Below are 23,811 nucleotides of genomic sequence, written 5' to 3'. Positions count from 1 at the left end.
TTAAATTTTAAAAAAATGGAACTAAGCACTAACCCTTTCAGGATTACAATAGTATGTTGTACAGCTTACAACATGAAAAAAGAAAAGCAAATTCATTTTTCTGAATGCTTGGCTGTAAGTAGTGCTGCGATGCTGGATCCTATTTTATCCGATTCTATTTAGGTATTGTTCAGGAAAGAAATAAAAATTCAATAAATATGTTTCTGGAAAACAAAAGAGCTTTAACTTTTAACAGTTAAAATATATTATGATATTAGAAGAATTCCATTTATCTATTTTAGAGAATATTATTGTTTCCATTAATGAGTAAGGAATTATTTTTTTAATGGTGTAATTCTAACATAAGAACATAAGAAAGAACATCAGAAATAGGAGCAGGAGTAGGCCATCTAGCCCCTCGAGCCTGCCCCGCCATTCAATAAGATCATGGCTGATCTGAAGTGGATCAGTTCCACTTACCCGCCTGATCCCCATAACCCCTAATTCCCTTACCGATCAGGAATCCATCTATCCGTGATTTAAACATATTCAACGAGGTAGCCTCCACCACTTCAGTGGGCACAGAATTCCAAGAGATTCACCACCCTCTGAGAGAAGTTCCTCCTCAACTCTGTCCTAAACTGACCCCCCTTTATTTTGAGGCTGTGCCCTCTAGTTCTAGCTTCCTTTCTAAGTGGAAAGAATCTCTCCACCTCTACTCTATCCAGCCCCTTCATTATCTTATAGGTCTCTATAAGATCCCCCCTCAGCCTTCTAAATTCCAACGAGTACAAACCCAATCTATTCAGTCTCTCCTCATAATCAACACCCCTCATCTCTGGTATCAACCTGGTATCAACAAGGAAGGCAATGGTGTAGTGGCACTGTCACTAGACTCGTAATCCAGAGACCCAGAGTTATCCTCTGGGAATCTGGGTTCGAATCCCACCATGGCAGATGATGGAATTTGAACTCAATAAAAAACATCTGGAATGAAAAGTCTAATGATGATCATGAAACCATTGTCGATTGACATTAAAACCCATATGGTTCACTAATGCCCTTTAGTGAAGGAAATCTGCTGTCCTAACCTGGTCTGGCCTCCATGTGACTCCAGATGTACAGCAGTGTGGTTGACTTTTAAGTACCCTCTGAAGTGACCTAGCAAGCCACTCAATTACATCCAACCGCTACAAAGAAAACACCAAGGAATGAAACCAGACGGACAACCCGGTGTCGACTTAGGCACTGGAAATGACAATAGCAAACTCAACCCTGTCAACATCTGATGTAGATATACTTACAGAATCATACCTTACAAATAATGTCTCAGACAACACTACCAGTATTCCGTGGTAGCACAGTGCTATAAAGTCAGGAGGGAGTTGCCCTGGGCGTCCTCAACATCGTTTTTGGACCCAGTCTCATGGCACCAGGTCAAATATGGGCAAGGAAAGCTCCTGCTGATTACCATGTACTGTCCCCCCTCAGCTGATGAGTCATGTTGAACACCACTTGGAGGAAGCACAGAGGGTGACAAGGGCACAGAAATTAATCTGGGTGGAGGACTTCAATGTCCAAGGCCAAGAGCATCTTGGTAGTACCGAGCTGGTCGGGTCCTAAAGGACATAACAGCAAGACTGGGACTGCAGCAGGTGTTGAGGTAACCAAAAAGGGAAAACATACTTGACCTCACCCTCACCAACCTGCCTGCTGCAGATGCATCTGTCCATGACAGCATCGGTGGGAATGACCACTGCACAATACTTGTGGAGATGAAGTCTTGTCTTCACATTGAAAATATCCTCCATTGTGTTGTGTGGCACTACCACCGTGCTAAATGGGATAGACTTTGAACCAATCTAGCAACTCAAAACTGGACACCCATGAGGCGCTTTGGGCCATCAGCAGCAGAATTGTGCACAAGCACAATCTGTAACCTCATGACCTGGCATATTTCCCACTCTACCATTACCGCCAAGCTAGGGGATCAACCCTGGTTCAATGGAGAGTGCACGAGAACATGCTAGGAGCAGCACCAGGCATACCAGAAGTCAACCTGGTGAAGCTACAACAAAGGACTGCTTGCATGCCAAACAGCAGAAAGAACAAGTGATAGAGTTAGCGATCCCACAACTAAAGGATCAGATCTAAACTCTGCAGTCTTGCCTCATCCAGCTGTGAATGGTGGTGGACAATTAAGTAACTTACTGGAGGAGGAGGCACCACAAATATCCCCATCTTCAGTGATGAAGGAGTCCAGCACATCTGTACAAAAGATAAGCCTGAAGCATTTGCAACAATCTTCAGCTCAAAGTGCTGAGTGGATAATCCATCCTGGCCTCCTCCAGAGATTCCCAGCATCACAGATGACCCTCTTCAGCAAATTTGATTAATTCCACATGATGTCAAGAAATGGCTCAAGCCATTGGATACTGAAAATCCCTGACAATATTCCAGCAATAGTCCTGAAGACCTGTGCTCCAGAACTTGCTGTGCCCCTAGCCAAGCTATTCCAATAGAGAATGGCACGATGGCACAGTGCCAAAGATGTGCAGGTTAGGTGGATTGGCCATACTAAATTGACCCTGAGTGTCAGAGGGACGAACAGGGTAAATACGTGGGGTTACAGGTATAGAGTCTGGGTCGGATTGATATTGGTGCAGGCTCGATGGGCTGAATGGTCTCCTTCTGCGCTGTAGTGATTCTATGAGAACACTGGTATCTAATCAGCAATGTGGAAATTTGCCCAGGTATGTTCAGAACACAAGAAACAGTACAGATCTAATCCAGCCAATTAGCAGTAAAGCTGATAGGATGGAACACTCACCATTTGTACCATTTGTAGACTTTACTCTTTATACACAGCAGCAGATGCTGAGCTTTAATTTTTTCTTTCTAGCTAAGAAGTTCATTGAAGACAAAGATCTGATTGAAAACATAAATACTGTACATCCAGATGTAAATGCCCTATGGTTTTATTCTTTACTTTTTGGTTGTTCCGTTATACTTGTTTGTTTCAGTTTCTTAAAGGCACAGTATGGTTTTTGTTACAATGGGCTGAATTTTAACATTCCAACCCCCTCACAATGGGGGAATGCTGGCAGTTCGTATGGAACCTGTAAGTTTGAGCACTGTGTTTAACAGTAGCTTTTTAACTCAGCCACAGAATTGGCACCCTGCTATCCTGCTTCCAGGTTTCCTGAGCAATTTGTGAGGACATGCAGTTTATAAACCACACCTGATTGTTGAAGCTTCGCTATTTAAAGGGGCCCCTTGAGGATCAAAACTGAAGCACTCTACAACTTTCAGGAGAGAGTCAGCTACTTGACAGGAGTCTCCCATGATTCTTAAATGAATCCCTGAATATCATATTGTGGGCCAAAGTACCCCAGGGAGATTCTACTTCAAGCGAATGGGAGAACAAAGCCTGCCTCAAAGACCAAGGCTGGGAGTAGCTGAGGAGGTGAACAGCAGGAGTGTGTTGACTCGCTACTGGGTTCTATACTGTAAGAGGTTCAATGACCTCAGGACAAGAAAGATGAGTGACACAGCACATCCAAGTACAAACACCCTCACCCTGACCTCTCCGCCTTTTCCTACATAGATTAAAACATCTTGCTGGTCTGCCTCTCGCTCTTTGGAGATACCTCCTCATATCCCCATCTGAACAACCGCCACTGATGTTCATACTGTATTGCAATGGCACACCCATCCCTCACAGTGACCTTCTACAATTGCTATCATTCCATCCTCTCAAAAAATTCAAATTCTCATACATGTAAATCTCTTCTTTATCCCTTTGTGGGAGAAGAGATTATAGAACATCAGAGAGAGGTCGAGAGTCAAAGGTGGCACTCTGTTTAAAGTAACCCCGACTACTGCAGTACGCTGTGCAAGACAGAATACCACGCTTTCATTTTGGACATTCCAGCTGGTGGATATTGAAGGACACCCCCAGATCTATCCAGGCACCTAAGTGGCATCTTCATCATGTTGTTTGCTTGATGGATGTACTCTTATACTCATTTGGTTTCAGTTACATCTTTGGTTAAAATCAGTTTCTCATAGGTGTCCGCACCACATCCTTACAGCGTAGTCCTTGGCTTCAAAGAACCATCTGCCGAGTCTGCTTGTAGGTACAGATATCTGCGGGAGATTTGACTGGTACAGAATAAAGACATCATGCCTGCTCCCTGGATATCTTGCACAGATACACATGATAATCTGATAATTTTTTGATGATTACATACCAGCTGAATATTAATGGAGTGGGATACCTTTGGATACCTGCTGGTTGATCTGAGGGACCCTTGACTGGCACAAATAATCGGTGACTCTCTGGAACTTTGAGAAACCAGCTGCAACACTAAATCGGAGAGCCTTTTATTTTGACCAGCCTTATCGGTAAGTGAAATAAATGGTGACCCTGGCAAACATAGCATCGATTACCTGGGGGATGAAGTTGTGCACAGCAGGTGGTGAAACCCTGAAAATGCCATGAACCAATTCCTGGAAGGAGCCAGTGTGAACAAATGCAGGGCTGTGGTTATCTTGATTGCCACTGGCGATGTGTGCCCACCTGGCCCATTGGGAAGGAGGTCTCTAACCACGTGGTTGCAAATGTCAGCAATCACCCAGCACGAGAATCTAATCCTCCTCAGGCACTAGTGTTCAGCCATGTCCAGAAGTCTAATCCATTGTTTCTGTACCCTTTTGCGGGGTACCTCCTTCTGTGAGGTGATGCTGTGATTTTGTTCCCCCAGCCTGTGGTATGGTAAGTTTAAATTTATTTTCTTAATGTCATAAGTAGGCTTAGATTAACACTGCAATGAAGTTACTGTGGAAATCTCCGAGTCGCCAAACTCCAATGCCTTTTCGGATACACTGAGGGAGAATTTAGCATGACCAATGCACCTAACCAGCACATCTTTCGGTGACTGAGAAGAAGGCTGCTTCTACTGGTGTCTACCTGTCTGCTGGCAGTGCTGCAGGCATTGCTCTTCTTGTTACCATATGAAAAGTCCACGGTAGAGTAAACTGTTCCCCCATCGTTATGAAGGCTGCCATCTGGGGATTGAAGTCAAAAATCTTAAAGATAGTAGATATATGACCTCAAGAGTCTTGGAGGTCTCCTTCTGAAAAGCTGAGTACCTGAAAATGTCTTTCACTTAGGCAGTGAAGTAGTTGTCACATCTCAACAGTTAAAAGCATTTCAGCCTGTCAGTTGTTCAGCCCTATCATTCCCCATTGTCTGCTTGCCTTATTCAACCTAGCAAGTTCCAGGGAGCCCAGGAAACCCATGCGCTGACAGTTAATTTACAGGATCCAAGGTTAAACAAACATAAATTCATTCAATTGTCTGTTAGAGACTCAGTGAGCCACTATCAACACATAAAGAACCCACATTACGTACATAATATGACAGACATCACAGGAAGACAAAATAATCCTTAACTGTGATGCGCTCAATGATAAAATATCCCCGTGACGCTAGCTTTCCAGTGCACATATAGGGTGGAAGTTTATGAGAGTTTTTCTAAGTGTCCAGCTAGCATGAAAACAGGAGACTCCCAAAGCTTTCAGGTGGGCCAGCTATTGCCTGCCTTGTGCGGTTCCCAGACCAACACTGCAAGGGTGGTGTCTGCGGTGGAACAGAAAATATTGGAAATACATGGCAACTCTGACCAGCCCAACTGATGTTCAACACCAACAGCCCGAACAACTGTGTACCTTCTATTTTAAATTTTCAGCATGTTTCCAAGAACATCTCTGTTTTGAGGCTCACCTGGTTCAGCCATGCCAACCTCTTCTAGTGGAGCTGTCAACCCTTGTTTTGGACCCTCTGATTGAGCCTTCCATCTCCCACAGCCATGGACAGTGAACCTGGAGGTAGTTGTTTAGGAGCCTGCCTCAGGTGAAGTTGCATTTGGTCCTGACTTTCAGGCCAACGTTTCAGTTCAATGACCTTCCATTAGACCTTGTTCTTTCAGGACAAAGGACAGCATGGTGGGTTTAAATGTTAGAGTGAGTATGAGTGCTCAGAGCCATAGAACAGTGATGGATGTGGGTATAAGTTATGTTCCATTCCTGATCTGTGCAAGTTAATGATGAATGATAACAAGTGTTCTGTGGAGGCGGAGGAGGAAGTCAAAGGGAAGAAGTCATGGCCGCGATTCTCCCAAAAGTGCTGAATTGGTGGGAAAACTGTTCTAAATCCCATCTGTTCTGTTAGTTCAGCTTCTCACCTGAATCTCCGCACTCTGCACTGAAGAGGTCCCAGTCGGGAATTTCATTAAAAACCTATTTGCGCCGGAGTTTGATAGTTCTGGAGCACTGCGCATGCGCAGTGGCCCCAAACTGTCAACCTCCCGTTTGCTGGCCAACTCGATTGCTGGCCAGCCTGGGGCTGGAAGGGCAGTGCTGCCCCTCCAGCCCTCCTCACGGCTCGATTGCGGCCCCCACAGCAATTCCCGGGCCAGCCCTGATACCCCCCCCCCCCGTCTTGGAGCGCCCTGATGTCAAAGCCCCACCCTCCAGCAATGGCGTTCCTCTCACCTCCCTCACCGTGGCAGACCAGCCTCCCCCAGCCCGCCCCAATCGCTGCCCTCCCTCCATCCTAGACCGATCTTGTCTGCAGAGTGGCAGCGGGACCCCCCATCCCCTAGGCCCTGCCCTCAGTAGGCCCCGCCCCCTTGGCACTGCCCGATGCCTGGTGGACAATGCCATGGTGCTCCCTGGGCATGGGCACTTTGTCCCTTGGGCAGTGCCAGGGGACACAGGCTGGCACTGCTAGGGTGCCCATGCCCAGGGAACCCCCCCACCGCCCAACCCCCTGGGGGCCCCCGATTGTCCCCCCCCTTCATTCCGGCGGGGTCTCCCACTAGTTCCCCGAATGTGGGGAGTTAGTCTGAACCCTGCCAGAATGAAGTACTCCTGGCGGGGTGGGAGATTCAATTGGGACCCGATAATGAACAAATATACATAATTAAAATACATGCAGAAAAGATTTAAATGACTTATCTGCCTTCCCGTTGTTTTCCAGCGTGGTCTGACCGGCAACTGATCGTGGGCTCTGGGAGATGCGCATGCGTTCCCGCCGCATGTGCAAATCCCTGTTCAAGGCTGCAGACGCGCGCCTCCCACTGCGACCCGACAGAAGAGTTGCGGGTCGCAATGGGAGAATCGCAGCCCATGTCTCTGCAGTTTCTGAAACTTACTACGATGCAATTATTGGAGTTTGTACCCACTTCATCTACCTTATTTCCGTACTGCAACCAAAAAATAGTGCTCAGTAGAAAGTTTTGATGCTACAGGAAAATGAAATTGGAAATACAACACACAAAATACTGTAGATCTGAAATAAAAAACAGAAAATACTATAAATACTCAGTAGCTCAGGCAATATTTGTGGAGAGAGATAGAGTGAATGGGTTGAATTTTGATACAGAAGCATAGGTGGTTTTGGAGATGGGAATGGGAAGTTCAGATAGTTGCAAATCAGGACAGCTCCCCATGGAGTCATGGAAATAATTTACAAAAAGAAAAATTTACAAAAATATATTTGCAAAACATTTAAATATACAATTGTTAAAATGAACACATTTTGGATAGGATGCAGCAAAGTGGTGTTCAGGCACACTTCTGTTCACTCATCCCCCATGTTAAAATCCACAACATGTTTTAGCGTGTGCATTATGGCAATATTCCATGGAGAAAAAGTGGCTCCTTACGTTAGGAGTTGAAGAGACTGATAATAGTCATTGGTAGTCTGATCTTTCCTTTTCCTGATGGCTGGCTGAAAATGTCATTGCTCGAATAGGTTCCAGTCTTTCATGACTCTTGATGCCTTGTAACCTTAGGCAAATGGGATCATTATGGAAGATAATAAAGGTATCAATAATAATGAAAGGAAAGGAAATTGTAAAAGGCCAGCAATAAGAAAGAGAAAAACAGAAAAACATAACTACAAAGATAGACAATATTAGTAAAAAGCAACAAATAACACAGATGATAAGAGAATCAACAAACTATATGATGTGTGGCATGAATAGGGTGGCATGATGGCACAGTGATTAGCACTACTGCTTCACAGTGCCAGGGAACCCGGTTTGATTCCAGCCTTGGGTAACTGCCTGGAGTTTGCACGTTCCCCCCTGCCTGGGTGTGTTTCTTCCGGGTGTTCTAGTTTCCTCCCACACGCCACAGATGTGCAGGTTTGGTGAATTGGCCATGCTAAATTGCTCCTTAGTGTCCCAAACTGTGTAGGTTAGGGGGATTAATGGAGTATGTACGTGGGGTTATGGGAATAGGGCCTGGGTAAGATGCTCCATCAGGGAGTTGGTGCAGGCTCGATGGGCCGAATGGCCTCCTTCTCCACTGTAGGATCCTATGAATAGCAACAAAGATATAAACATTTTGGGTTGGTTTTCTTTCTGGCAACAAGATTAACTGGCGCCTCCCTGCTCTGATCTTAAATTCCATCCCCCCCCACCCCTCCCCCAATCCAGGCCAGGGCCACTAATAGCCAACATTGGCCGCTGCCTCCCCACTTGCTGCTTGAAAATGCTGGTGAAAGGATACAATGCTAAAGAGGGTTCAAGAGCAAAGAGTGTACATGTTCATAAGTCATTGAAAGTGGCATGCAGGCTGAGAGAGTGGCTTATAGTATCCTAAACTTTTTTAATAGGGGCATAGAGTACAAGAACAAGGAGGTTAGCACTAGTTCGGCCTCATCTGGAGTATTTCAGTCCTGTGTTCTGCACTTTAGGAAGGATGTGAAGGTACTGGAGAATGAAGAAAAGATTCGCAAGTATGATTCCAGGAATGGGGAACTTTAGATATGAAGATAATTTGGAGAAGTAAAGATTATGGGCAGAATTTTACCATCCCACCCGCCACAGGATTCGTAGCAGGTGGGACACGGACCATGTAAAGGTCCGATGACCTTGGGTGGGATTTTCCAACCTTGGGGTGAGCGCAGCTGGAAAATCTCACCCTATTTTCCTTGAAAAAGGCTGAGAGGAGATTTGATAGAGGCATTCAAAATCATAGGGCGTGTGGACAGTAGATAGGGAGAAACTGTACCCACTCATGAAAGGTTTGAGAACAAGATCCCTGAAAGTTGGGAATCAAGTAGATAAGGTTGTTAAGAAGGCATATGGTGTCTTGGCGTTTATTGGTAGGGGGATTGAATTTAGGAGTCGTAGCGTTATGTTGCAACTGTACACAACTCTGGTGCGGCCGCACTTGGAGTATTGTGTGCAGTTCTGGTCCCCACATTACAGGAAGGATGTGGAGGCTTTGGAGAGGGTGCAGAGGAGGTTTACCAGGATGTTGCCTGGTATGGAGGGGAGATCCTATGAGGAGAGGCTGAGGGATTTGGGATTGTTTTCGCTGGAAAGGCGGCGGCTAAGAGGGGATCTTATTGAAACATATAAGATGATTAGAGGTTTAGATAGGGTGGATAGTGATAGCCTTTTTCCTCTGATGGAGAAATCCAGCACGAGGGGGCATGGCTTTAAATTGAGGGGGGGTAGTTATAGAACCGATGTCAGGGGTAGGTTCTTTACCCAGAGGGTGGTGAGGGATTGGAATGCCCTGCCAGCATCAGTAGTAAATGCGCCTAGTTTGGGGGCGTTTAAGAGATCCGTAGATAGGTTCATGGACGAAAAGAAATTGGTTTAGGTTGGAGGGTCACAGTTTTTTTTTTAACTGGTCGGTGCAACATCGTGGGCCGAAGGGCCTGTTCTGCGCTGTAATGTTCTATGTTCTATGTTCTAAGAGGACACTGATTTTAATTTGCAACACAAGTAAAAACAACATGAGGAAATTTTTATCCTGCAGTGAGTGTTAAGGTCTAGAATTCACTGCCTGAGAGTGTGGTGGAGGCAGGTTCAATTGAAACACTCAAAAGGCAATTGGATTGCAATCTGGAAAGGAAGAATGTGCAGCGTTCTGGGAAGAAGGCAAGAGAAAAGCACTTGGCGAATCGCTCATTCCGAGAGCTGGTACAGACACGATGGGCTGATCAGCCCTTTTCTGCACTGTAACAGTTCTGTGATTCATTGTTGGACTGCAACTACTGCTAAGGGTTCCAATGGGAGTTCACCCTACATATATAGTAGCACACCCCCACCCACAATCCAGAAACATGCTTAAAGTTTGGTATGAAGTTAGTTAGGAGAGGAGAATCCAAGGCCGGAATTTCACCCTCCCGCCTGTCACGAGAATCGGAGCGGGCAAGGGGCAGACCATGGAAAGGTTGACTTTGGGTGGGAATTTATGGTTTTGGGATGAGCGAGGCTGTAAAATCCCTCCCTATGATTTTGTTTCTTATGCCATATGGCTGCGATAGAAATGCCTTTGAATAGCCAGCTGAAATATGCTTTCATTCATTTTCTTTCTCTAGTTTCTGCACACAACATTATCGCTGTACTTTGGCAGGTGCTTTGCTTCTTGTGTTCTACTGCTGTTAACTCCCTACACATTTTTTGTGTAATTTGTTTGTATTCTATTGATAGACATAAAATTGAACAAAATTAGTGATCCAATTTATGGCCAAGTTCCCTTTATTGTAGTTTGAGATTCTAATTTTGTTGGACTAATTTTGTCCAAATTAAAAACAAATGCAGTTTGGTTGTACATGTTTTAAAAATGGTGGTGGAATGAGTGTCATATTTTCAGTGGGAGACTGGGTTTTCAAACGTAAACACCATTGACAGCATTGGCAATTTCATGCGTGTGAGAGAATAGGGTAAAGATAAGCAATGTCAGTGCTAGGAAATCAAACACTTTTCCACTTTCTGACATTTAGTCAAATATCAATCCCTCCCTGCTGTAGAATGTAGAATGATAAGCATCTTACTCAGACCAATCTAGAAACATAGGGGAAGGTTTAGGTGTAGCGAGATTAAGGAATCCAAACAGATTTTTTTATTCTTTCACAGGATGTGGGCATCACTGGCAAGACCAGCATTTGTTGTCCATCCCTAATTATTCTTGAGAAGGTGATGGTGAGCTACCTTCTTGAACCACTGCAGTCCATGTGGTGTAGGTACACCCACAGTGCTATTCGAGAGGGAGTTCCAGGATTTTGACCTAGCGACAGTGAAGGAATGGTAATAAAATTTCAAGTCAGGATGGTGTGTGGCTTGGAAGAGAACTTGTAGGTGGTAGTGTTCCGATGTATCTGCTGCCTTTATCCCTCTAAGTGGAAACACTTTCAAGGCGGGGACAATAGAACAGTGTAACAATGTGGGTAAAGACAAGCAGAATGGGACAAGAAGTCACTGGGAGTTTAACAGTAATAGTGCATCAGCGAGTAAAATCCATTCAGGGAATAGCAGTAAAAAATGAAATTATGGGTTCTTTATCTGAATACATGAAACATTTGCAATAAGATAGATGAACTGGTGGCACAGATAAAGATTAGTGGTTTAGATCTAATTGTCATTATAGAGACATGTTAAAGTTTGGAAAATACATTCGAGGGCACTCAACATTTCAAAAAGGCATTCAGAATGGAAAATGAAGAGAGATACTCCTGATAGTAAATGGCATTAGTGAGAATGGATCATGTTCAGAAGATCAAAAAGTAAAAATCAGTATGGCTGGAGATTATCAATAACAAGATTCAGAAAATTCTGGTGGGAGTAATATATAGGCCCCATAACAGTCTTTAGATCATTACACAGAGCATTAAACGAGAAATGACTGCAGCTTGTAATAAAGACCATGCAATGATTGTGTGGGGATGAGACTGGACAAGTCAAATTGGCAGAAGTGTTCTGAAAGATAAGTTTGTACAATGCTTTTGTGACATATGCTCGTGCCTTAAAAAAAGTGTGTGTCCTCCTTATTTCAACTAAGCTGCCTGTGACACAAGACCTTGGGAATCTACTGCACTGTACTTTTCTCACCTGGCCTTTTTAAAAATAAAACAAATTTTATTGTAAATGAAAGTCTCAAAACAAATACTATTAGCATAACAATATGGTTTATAGATACATATGTTATGCACTCTGCGTTACTTCTCACTTCCCCCAAGAATTCTCTTTTAAGACACATCAAACTTAAAAGTTATTTACTTTGGTAGGAACCACCTATAAATATGCCACTGTCCTCTGGAGAACTCTCCTCAGCTCCAGTTATTTGAAGAGGTAAAACTTTAATTTCACATCTCTTGACTGTCGATGACTCAGTCACTTGCTTGGTTACTTTTTCAATAGTTCCAAGCTACTGATCAAAGAGGGATGGGCAAAGATCTGACCTTGCCAGTGTTGCCCACATCTTGAGAACAAAGTAAAAAATGTATATTTTAAATAGAAAAGCAAAATGTTTATCCTAATTGTGATATGCAAGTCCAGCTTATCCTGTTCCTTGACTTTATTTACTGTCAAAGTCACTTATTATTTGTTTGAACTATTTCACTTAAACTTAAATATGTAGTGTAACACTGTCTTAAGAGTTAATGTTATGAATGTGTACTTATAATGTAATAGTTATTTTGGCCATTGTTCTCTTTACTGGATCTCAAGTTTACATTTGTCACAACTGATAAGTGAAATTGCGGAGGCAGGTCATTTTTTAAAGACAGATCTGATTGTAAAAAAGGCGCATGCACCTGATTGTAAAAAGATATTTGAAAAGATACAGAATGTTGAGATTGATTGCTCACTCAGAAATGCTGACATTCTCACTGGCTTTCCTAATCTCTCCCCAGGATGGGCAGTAAATGTTGGTCTAACCAGCGAAGCCCACATCCCAGAAATGAATTTTTTAAAAAGCCTCCAGCCAGTTAGTGGGATGTTTGAAGCAACTTAGAATTGTTATTTCAATTAACTGTAGATGTGTATTATCACATTTTAATTGTAAAAACTGCTTTCCTTCAAAAAGTATTTTCAAAGTAATATTCAGATTACTAACATTTTAAACACGTGATGGAAAATCGAGCAATTAGCACTGGCCATGCCTCTGTTTTCTGTGTAACCAATCTGGAAAGACTATTGTACATGAAACCTACCTTCTTTTCAGCTCTTTGCATAATTCCTTGTCATTCAAATTTTGCATGTTATATAAACAAAATGCACAATGTGAAGCTCTGACACTCGGAAGCTTTAAGGTCAGTCAGTTCCCTCATTTATGAGCTATAAATCCCATCCCAAAGATCGTCATAAAGTGCTCTTTATGTCCAGTTCTGTAATTCATATAAAGTGAGCTTAGTCCTGTCACTTTCAAATGCTGTTTCCGTTTTAGGTTTCTCCCTGCGAAAAGTGCCGCTGTGAGGCCAATGGGGAAGTGCACTGTTCCGTAGCTGAATGTGCTCAGGTTGAATGTGTGGATCCAGTATATGAACCTGATCAGTGCTGCCCTATCTGCAAAGATGGTATGTGCTTTCCAAAAATAACACATTCTGTTTTCATTCTTTCTAAGTTGTGCCTAACTGGCAATTTACAGATCAAATATTCTATATAAACTAATTGTTAACTAAGGAGTTTATTTGACAGTAATTCATTGTTATATTTTATAGCATATATTTTGTCCTTTTGTGGTAATATTGCTTATTTATTATAATGCAGGCTTTCTCACAACAGCTTATTCACATTCACATCAAAAGATAGCATTTGCAGAACTCCCACATTTCCCATAATCCAGTACTTACACTGCAATGCATGGAGTGAATACGTTAGCATGCCAAGCATGGCCCTTTTACCAAGTTACTTTACACAGAAGTTTCACATGACCTGCCAACCATACATGCACCCTCTTTGATAGGTAGAAGACCATCAATCTATTACAGTTCAGGTTAAATTACAAGTTGAATTCATTCAAAGAAGCAAGGTGCAATTTTAGCAGAATGAGGGGAAATCTAGGCACAACTGATTTGGTGATTTGAAGAAAAAATCTGCACTCCCGAGAATTTAAAATCTGTTTTAAGTATATTTAACCTGAATCCTTTGATGAGCTTTCATGTGTGTCAAGTCTCTTTCTCATCAACAAATTGTGAGAATATCATTGAATTGAATGAGCTGAAAGATAGGAGAGTTGGCAGCCAAAAGAAAAAAATAGAAAACCTTGCACTTATAGAACACCTTTTACAACCTCAAGATATTCTGAAATCACTTTACAACCATTGAAATGCTTTTTTTTCTGGAAGTGTAGTCACTGTTCCATACAGAATCTCTCACATTAGATCAAAGCAGATCTTTTCCAGTTGACAGATTTCTCTCCCAATTATTTCTCAACATGTGCATAGTCAATATTAAGTATTTCTATTCCCAAGTGGATTGTCAGATGATTTTTGTTTTCTGGAAAGGATTTATTCAGTCAGCTTTCAGTCAAAACCTACGGAAATTTCAGATGTAGTATGGCTGCTGCTTTAATGGTCATCATTTCAATCTCGCCTTAGCCAGTATTGTATTTTCACTTTATGCACAGCTCCCAAGACAAATAATACAGGAAATCCTAGCAGCAAAAGTTTTCCATGCAATGACCTAGTTAAACTTCAAATGAAATTAGATGATGCAGAAATATTTAAAAACATGATGTGGGATGGAGATGACATTCCATCACAAGTTCCATTTATTTTTCCGTAAGGAATTATATTAAAAAATGAAGAGAGTGACCTGGATTGTACTGTTTCATTGTTATTATAATTTAATTTGTTTTGTATTTTGCCATCTAGAAACATTAAGGATGCTTAAAATTCACCAATGCCTAAGTCTCAGTAATAATACACAAACAATTAATTAATTTTTGATTGAGGTATAGGTGCTAAATTTGGAATGAACATTTTAGGATGATACTTTTGGAAAGCATAATCACTGTATCGTTATTGAGATGAGTTAAAAACAAAAGCCTAGACTTTGTTGAAAGAGATTCTTTACCACATCTCCAAGTGCATACATCAGTAAACTGCCAAAAGCAGACTGCCTGGGCTGGACTAGCTCACACTTTAATCATAGCAACAATGTGGATTGAAGATGAAGCAAGGATAAATGGGGAATGAAAACTCTTTCTATTTTTATAAGGAAATTCATTATCAATTGTTAAGTTGGAGGATTGAAAGGATGATTGGCTTATTTGTCCTATTTGTTTTGTTTCATCGACTCTCCAGTACAATGCCTCCTTAGATCCTATTCAACATTATTCATCAGCCTAACTTCATCACTGTGCTAGGCTCAAGTCCCTTTAAAATAAGCCCATGTGCTTCCTTTGATAATCTCTGCCTTAGCTATCTTTCTTGGGCTAGTAAGCCAATTTTCCCCCTATTCTCTCATTATTAATAATTATAACTGAAAGGAACTTGTCTTGTGGGAAGCGATTCTTCCTCTTCTTTTGAGCTTTCTTGACTTGTTATTCATTTAATCACTTTTCCAACACAAATTACACTGATAATTCTGTAGGTCTTATTGCTAATGCCAATTTTCATCTCTTCTACTCCTTTCTACCTCTTTGTTTAATTGATTTTTGGGATGAGCATGATTGTGGGCATGCCAAATTGATTAGCTGGTCTTATAAGGAGGTTAGAAGTTAGAAGGGCAAAAAGAGGTCACGTGATGTTCTTGGCAGGCAGGATTAAGGAGAATCCTAAGGCATTCTATTCATACGTTAGGAACAAAAGAGTTGTCAGGGAGAAAATCGGACCTCTCAGGGACAAAGGAGGGGAATTATGCTTAGAACCCAAGGGAATAGGGGAGATCCTAAATGAATACTTTGCGTTGGTATTCACGAAGGAGAGGGGCGTGTTAACCGGGAGTGTCTCGGAGGGAGGTGTTGACCCGTTAGAGAAAATCTCCATTACAAGAGAGGAAGTGTTAGGTTTTTTAGGGAACATTAAAACTGACAAAGCCCCAGGGCCTGATGGCATCTATCCTCGACTGCTCAGGGAGACGAGAGATGAAATTGCTGGGCCTCTGACGGAAATCTTTGTCGCTTCTTTGGACACGGGTGAGGTCCCTGAGGATTGGAGGATAGCGAATGTGGTCCCGTTGTTTAAGAAGGGTAGCAGGGATAACCCAGGAAATTATAGGCCGGTGAGCTTGACGTCCGTGGTAGGGAAATTGTTGGAGAGGATTCTTAGAGACAGGATGTATGTGCATTTAGAACGGAACAATCTCATTAGTGACAGACAGCATGGTTTTGTAAGAGGGAGGTCGTGCCTTACAAATTTGGTGGAGTTTTTTGAGGAAGTGACAAAAACGGTTGATGAAGGAAGGGCCGTGGATGTCATCTATATGGATTTCAGTAAGGCATTTGACAAAGTCCCACATGGCAGGTTGGTTAAGAAGGTTAAGGCTCATGGGATACAAGGAGAAGTGGCCAGATGGGTGGAGAACTGGCTTGGCCATAGGAGACAGAGGGTAGTGGTCGAAGGGTCTTTTTCCGGCTGGAGGTCTGTGACCAGTGGTGTTCCGCAGGGCTCTGTACTGGGACCTCTGCTATTTGTGATATATATAAATGATTTGGAAGAAGGTGTAACTGGTGTAATCAGCAAGGTTGCGGATGACACGAAGATGGCTGGACTTGCAGATAACAAAGAGCATTGTCGGGCATTACAGCAGGATATAGATAGGCTGGAAAATTGGGCAGATGGAGTTTAATCCGGATAAATGCGAAGTGATGCATTTTGGAAGAACTAATGTAGGGAGGAGTTATACAATAAATGGCAGAGTCATCAGGAGAATAGAAACACAGAGGGACCTAGTCCACAAATCCTTGAAGGTGGCAACACAGGTGGAGAAGGTGGTGAAGAAGGCATATGGTATGCTTGCCTTTATAGGACGGGGTATAGAGTATAAAAGCTGGAGTCTGATGATGCAGCTGTATAGAACGCTGGTTAGGCCACATTTGGAGTACTGCGTCCAGTTCTGGTCACCGCACTACCAGAAGGACGTGGAGGCGTTAGAGAGAGTGCAGAGAAGGTTTACCAGGATGTTGCCTGGTATGGAGGGTCTTAGCTATGAGGAGAGATTGGTAAACTGGGGTTGTTCTCCCTGGAAAGACGGAGAATGAGGGGAGATCTAATAGAGGTGTACAAGATTATGAAGGGGATAGATAGGGTGAACGGTGGGAAGCTTTTTCCCAGATCAGAAGTGACATTCACGAGGGGTCACGGGCTCAAGGTGAGAGGGGCGAAGTATAACTCAGATATTAGAGGGATGTTTTTTACACAGAGGGTGGTGGGGGCCTGGAATGCGCTGCCAAGTAGGGTGGTGGAGGCAGGCACGCTGACATCGTTTAAGACTTACCTGGATAGTCACATGAGCAGCCTGGGAATGGAGGGATACAAACGATTGGTGTAGTTGGACCAAGGAGCGGCACAGGCTTGGAGGGCCGAAGGGCCTGTTTCCTGTGCTGTACTGTTCTTTGTTCTTATTTGCCCTGACCCTCGAGCAGCATGTATTGCCATGTTTTCTAGTGCCACCCACAAATTACCAAATGTATTGAATTTAATTTTCTAATTTGTGGGATGAAAACCAACAACTTCCATTTTCTAGTTCAATAGAATAATGACTGGGATGGAGGGGGGTGTGCAATTAGCTCAATTGGTTAGATTGTTAGCATGTGTTTCAAAATAAGACCAAAAACACATTCAATTCTTACTCTGACTGAGGTAGATTTGGGACCTTTGACACAAAGATAGGTAGGAAGTGAGTTATAAAGAGGAGGCTATAAAGGGATATAGATAAGTCAACTGAATGGGCAAAGATCTGGCAAATAGAGTATAATGTATACAAATGTGAAATTGTTCATTTTGGCAGGAAAAAGAGAAAAACTTATCTAAATTGTCAGAGATCACAGGACTCTGAGATGCAGAGGGATCTGGGAGTCCAGGTGCGTGCATCACAAAAGGCTAATATGCAGATACAGGGGAGGTATTGGCGTAGTGGTAATATCAGTAGACTAGTAATCTAGAGACCCAGGGTAATGCTCTGGGGCTTGATTTGAACCCCACCATGGCAGATGATGAAATTTGAATTCAGTAAAAAATCTGGAATTAAAAGTGTAACCATGAAACCATTGACGATTGTTGTAAAAACCCACCTGGCTCACCAATGTCCTTTTAGGGAAAGAAATTTGCCATCCTTCCCTGGTCTGGCCTACATGTGACTCCCGACCCACAGTAATGTGGTTAACTCTTAAATTGTCCTCTGAACAAGGACAATTAGGGATGAGCAATAAATGCAGGCTTAGCCAGTGACGTCCACATCCCATGAACAAATTTTTAAAAAGCAAGTAACTAGAAAAGCGAATAGAATGTTTGTCTATATAGTGCGCAAGAAACAATACTTTTCACTGTATGCTAATACACTTAACAGTCATAAATCAAATCAAATCAAAACCAAATTGTTTATTGTGAGGGAAAATGAATATAAAAGTTAGGCGGTCATTTTCAGTTATACAGACCGCTAGTGAAATTGCATCTGTACTGTACGGTGTTCAATATTGATCTCCTTATTTAAGGAAGATTGTAAATGCATTAGAAGCAGTTCAGGTTTGCTGGACTAATATCTGGAATAGGCAGGTTTCCTTCTGAGGAAAGATCGGACAGGGTAGGCTTATATCTGCTGGCATTTAGAAGAATAAGAGGTGACCTGAGAGGTCTTGACAGAGTGGATGTGGAAAGAATGTTTTCTCTTGTAGGAGAATCTAGGACTTGGGTTCACTGTTTAAATATAAGGGGTCACCCATTTAAGATAAGGAGAATTTTTTCCTGTCAGACGGTAGTGAATCTTTAGAACTCTCTTCCTGACAAGATGGTGGAAGGAGAGTCTCTGAATACTTTTCAAGTAAAAGTAGAAAGATTCTTGGTAAACAAGGGGCGAAAGGTCATCAGGGTAGAAGGGAGGTGACAATCAGATCAGCCATGATCATGTTGAGTGGCAGAGTGGGCTCAAGGTTCCGAGTGGCCTACCCTTGTGCCTAATTCATATGTTCGTGGGTATGCCTCAGTGAGTAGAAGATAATGAAAAAACATTTGACAAACACTGACAAGAAAATGGCTCAGGGTGAAACATCAGCAGACAATGAGCCCAGGACCTGTCTAGGGCAGAACACTACTTGCTTATCATTTTGCATTTCATGTTCTCGTACTTTTCTCCAGTAGTCTCATCATCCACCTGTGGAATTAAGTCCTCACACAACTCCCTCACTAATTTTGATTTGATTTGATTTATTATTGTCACATGTATTAGTATACAGTGAAAGGTATTGTTTCTTGCACACTATCCAGGCAAAGCATACCCGACATAGAGAAGGAAAGGAGAGAGTGCAGATTGTAGTGTTACAGTCATAGCCTGGGTGTAGAGAAAGATCAACCTAATGCAAGGTAGATCCTCAAAAATCTGGTGGCGGCAGGGAAGAAGCTGGTTCTTCAGTCAGTTGGTATATGTCCTCAGACTTTTGTATCTTTTTCCCAATGGAAGAAGGTGGAAGAGAGTTTGTCCAGGGTGCGTGGGGTTCTTGATTATGCTGGCTGCTTTTCCGAGGCAGCGTGAAGTGTAGATAGTGTCAGTGGATGGGAGGGTGGTTTGTGTGATGGACTGGGCTTCATTCATGACTCTTTGTACTTTATTGCGGTCTTGGACAGAGCAGGAGCCATATCAAGCTGTGATACAACCAGAAAGAATGCTTTCTATGGTGCATCTGTGAAAGTTGGTGAGAGTCGCAGTGGACATGCCAAATTTCCTTAGCCTCCTGAGAAAGTAGAGGCGTTGGTGGCTTTCTTAACTATAGCATCAGCATGGATGGACCAGGACAGGTTGTTGGTGATCTGGGCACCTAAAAACTTGAAGCTCTTGACCATTTCTACTTCATCCCCATTGATGTAAAAAGGGGCATGTCCTCCACTATGCTTCTGAAGTCGATGACTACCTCCTTCATTTTGTTGACATTGTGGGAGAAATTATTGTCATCGCACCAGTTCACCAGATTCTCTATCTCTTTCCTGGACTCCGTCTCATCATAGTTTGAGATCTGACCCACTATGGTGGTGTCATCAGCAAACTTGAAAATCGAGTTAGAGCGGAATTTGGCCACACAGTCATAGGTGTATAAGGAGTGTAGTAAGGGGTTGAGGACACAGCCTTATGGGTCACCGGTGTTGAGGATGATCGTGAAGGAGGCGTTTTTGCCTATCCTTACTGATTGCAGTCTGTGGGCTTGGAAGTTTTGGATCCATTCGCAGAGGGAGGAGTCGAGCCCTAGGCCACGGAGTTTGCAGATGAGTTTTGTGGGAATAATAGTGTTGAAAGCTGAACTGTAATCAATAAATAGGAGTCTGACATAGGTGTCTTTGTTATCTTGGTGTTCCAGGATTGAGTGTAGGGCCAGGGAGATGGCGTCTGCTGTGGACCTATTGCGGTGCAAACTGTAGTGGATCCAGGCAATCTGGGAGGCCAGAATTGATTTGTGCCATGATTAAACTTTCAAAGCACTTCATAATGATGGATGTTAGAGCCACCGGCCGATAGTCATTAAGGCATGCTGCCTGGCTTTTTCTTTTTTGGGGGATGATGGTCATCTTCTTGAAGCAGATAGGGACCTTAGATTGGTGTAAAGAGAAGTTGAAGATGTCTGCGAATACCCCCGCCAGCTGGTCCACGCAGGATTTGAGTGCTCATCCGGGTACCCCATCTGGGCCTGTCCTTGGGTTGACTTTCGAGAAGGCTGCTCTGACGTCTGCGATGGTGACCTCAGATACAGGTTCGTCTGAGGCTTCTGGGGTGGAGAGCGAGGCCCAACTACATCTGCACAATGGTGTGCGAGCCCTCAGCGATGGCCCTCTGAGTCTGGTCTGAGCTCTGCAGCCCCTCAGCAAGTGCCCTTTGAGTCTGGGGGATGATAGAGGTTAACTTTAACCCAATAAGACTTTTCTCTGATCCCTTTCCTTAACTCCCCCAATCTCATATACAAAATGAAAAGGGCACATGGATTTCTTTGCCTCTAAGACTGAGGCTATCTACGTAGCCACCTCTGCAGTCAAACCTTTCTCTTCACTTTTGCTTCGAGATATTCATCCTCTCTACTCTGCACAATCTTGCATCATTCTGCAGTTTTCCTTCTACTCCATTTATCATTTTTAATAACCATTTCCCCGCCTTGTCCTCTCAAACTCCTCACCTAACTCTTGGCAAATTTACCAACTGTGTTAGCTTACATGCTAGCCAATATTGTTTATCACTCCTTCCTCAGATACCCTCTCTTTCAAAATTGCCATCACCACTGCTCTTCTCAACAACAAATCTTCAACCACACTATCACATCTGTAGCCTCCTATTCCTGTCTGAGATCTTCAGATATGTTATCACTTCCCAATTCTATAATCTTCTCTCAAAATTCCCTATTTCAATCTTCCCAGTTTGGTTCTCCAATGCATGCAATATCAAGGCTGCTCTGACCAGTGTTGGTAAATCACGTGCTCTTTCCTGGGATATATTAGACCTATTTGCTCTACTTGCTACTCCATCAGTATGATATAGTTCACCACACCATCCTTTTATAATGCCTCCCCTCCTACACACAGCTCAATAAGACTGCCTTTGTGTCGTTTCACAACTGTCTATCCAAACACAGTCAGCCCATCTCAGTAAAGGTCAATCTCCCCATATCACTGCACGTCAGCCAGTTCAGTTCAAAATGGCATTTGTGATCACAGGGTCCCAACTTCTCTGTTAAATAGGCCTACTGCCCCAATCAGTCACCCCAGTGAACAATGTCATGGCTGTAATAAAAGTAGTAATAATTCACTACCATTTTCATCTCACTACCATCAGTTAACCATCAAACAGAACAGTTAAAAATTCAGCCTCATAATACATTGCTTGCTTGCTTTCAGCTTATTCCCTCATCTCTTTCCTAAAGGTGAATAATGGTCAGAATACTGTTGCATAGGTTCCAACTGAACACTGTTCATGTAAGTGTCAGAATGCATTGAAGTCAAACCTCATCTTCTCCTCATTTTATGTTCACCTGTGTGCACTTTCCAGCACAGATCACTGAACAGAGATGGAATTTATTAGCAGCTTGGGAACACTGAGGATGCAACATCTCTTGCACCACATCAGCTATAATTGGCTAACTTAGTAAGACTGGAGTCTGAACTGGAGAGGTGGGGGGAGGGGATGGAGAGTGTTCTGCACAGTGCATTTTTGCAATTTAGTACCTCGAAGAGGAAGAGGTATTGGTTCGAGGTTCCACCTTTTCAAAGGTCCTGTGGAATTCCAGATATTGGGCTGGGGCCCAGACATACTTGTCCTGGCCAATTTCTGTCCCCCTTGGTAAGTGATGGACAACCTAGGCTAGTGAGTGGGCTGCATGAGTGGCCCTTCTTTATCTCAGTGGGCCACGAGATTGAAACAGGGCATATGCACTACTCACGACTCAATGAATAAGATTGTTTAGATTTAATACACATTATTTCATAATGAGTTACAGAAAATGCTAAGTTATTTATATATTAACAGAACTGTCATCAACTTCGAATGGGAAAAACAAAAAGAAATATTTACGCTTGCCTTCATATTTACTGTGCTTATCAAAGCTAATGCCAGCTACTACTAAAAGTTATACATTTCTTAATTACACAGATATGTGCTTTAGGTAATTATTTTACTTTTGTTTATATCTGTATACCTTTATTTATTTTAATTAATAAACCGTACTGCTGCCAGCAAGGTTTATAACTGCTGTTATAAAGACTTCATTTTGGAGAAAATCTTCCAATTACCAGTAAAATGTAAAAGTATTTAAAAATAAATGAGGAAAATAAATAAAATACTCTCCAACCAATCAGTCTGCTCTCAGCCTTGCTTGCTTTCATGATCATTTATCCTCCTGGCTCTATTCTTGTTTTTGTTCTTTCTCATGCCCTTTTATCTCCCGACTCTGCTCTCAGCCTTGCTCTTTCTTGCGCTCTTTTATCTCCCTGGTTCTGCCCTTGGTCTCGTTCTTTCTCACTCCCTTTGATCTTCTCCGCTTCACTCTCAGTCTCGTTCTTTCTTGTGCTTTCTTATCTGCCCCACTCTGCCCTTGGTCTCGTTCATATCGCTCCCTTTTATCTCTCCTGCTCCACCCTCAATCTCACTCTTTCTTGCGTTCTTTTATCTCCCTGGCTCCGCTCTTGGTCGTGCTCTTTCTCACTCTCATTTATCTCCAGGCTCTTCCAGGCTGCAGTCAGAACCATGATGAGCTGCATGTGGTCTGCAGGTTGCCCACCACTGCTTTTGGTGCAGTCCCACTGAGTAGATTGATTGGCTGCATGTTTTCAGGCCCAAGATTCAGATTTGTTAAATGTCTGTGTCTTCAAAGCAATATTACTGCATGCACTTATTTCCCTGCTCAAGTGGTTGTGAAGAAAACAATGCAAGCCCACAAGGGAATTGTGTATCTTGTCTTTCAAGAAGGTGGAATGTATAAAAAGGATTTATTTAAAGCGTATTACAGCTCCAAGCCCTAATGTAATGCAGCATGCACCTCAGGGTAGCTTTTTACTACTTTCAGGAATGTCACAAAGCTTTTATGTTAAGTGATATTTTTGGTTGCAATTTTCGTAATTTGTAATCCGCATATTTTCAAAACCAATACATTATGAATTTCACACCTTTCAGTCTTTTGCCTCCATCTCCCGAGACAGTGCAAATTACTCAACTGAAGTATATATACAATTATGTAATTATTGACTCAATTAGATGCAGGTATTGAGATGAATGTTACAAAGTAGCACAAATGTATTATAATTCACAAGGTAACAAATTGCCAATTTCCTGCGGCACGCAAATAAAGTAAAATATTTTGGCAATTGTACCTAATTTCCATTGCGAACTAGAG

The 23,811-nt window shown here is 42.7% G+C and overlaps 1 protein-coding gene across 1 annotated transcript in view; it reads left to right on the top strand.

The window, feature by feature from the left end:
• vwc2 (von Willebrand factor C domain containing 2) overlaps positions 1-23,811 on the top strand; it is a 171,794-nt gene that overhangs the window by 38,752 nt on the left and 109,231 nt on the right. Inside the window, exon 3 of the mRNA XM_078200448.1 lies at positions 13,237-13,366. Coding sequence (XP_078056574.1) covers positions 13,237-13,366 — 130 coding nt within the window. The remainder of the gene's footprint in view (positions 1-13,236; positions 13,367-23,811) is intronic.

The sequence above is a fragment of the Mustelus asterias genome, chromosome 2 (genome assembly GCF_964213995.1).
Source record: "Mustelus asterias chromosome 2, sMusAst1.hap1.1, whole genome shotgun sequence".
NCBI classification, from domain to species: Eukaryota; Metazoa; Chordata; class Chondrichthyes; order Carcharhiniformes; family Triakidae; genus Mustelus; species Mustelus asterias.
Note: the sequence above shows the minus strand (reverse complement) of the source record. Positions and strands in the feature narration are given on the sequence as shown.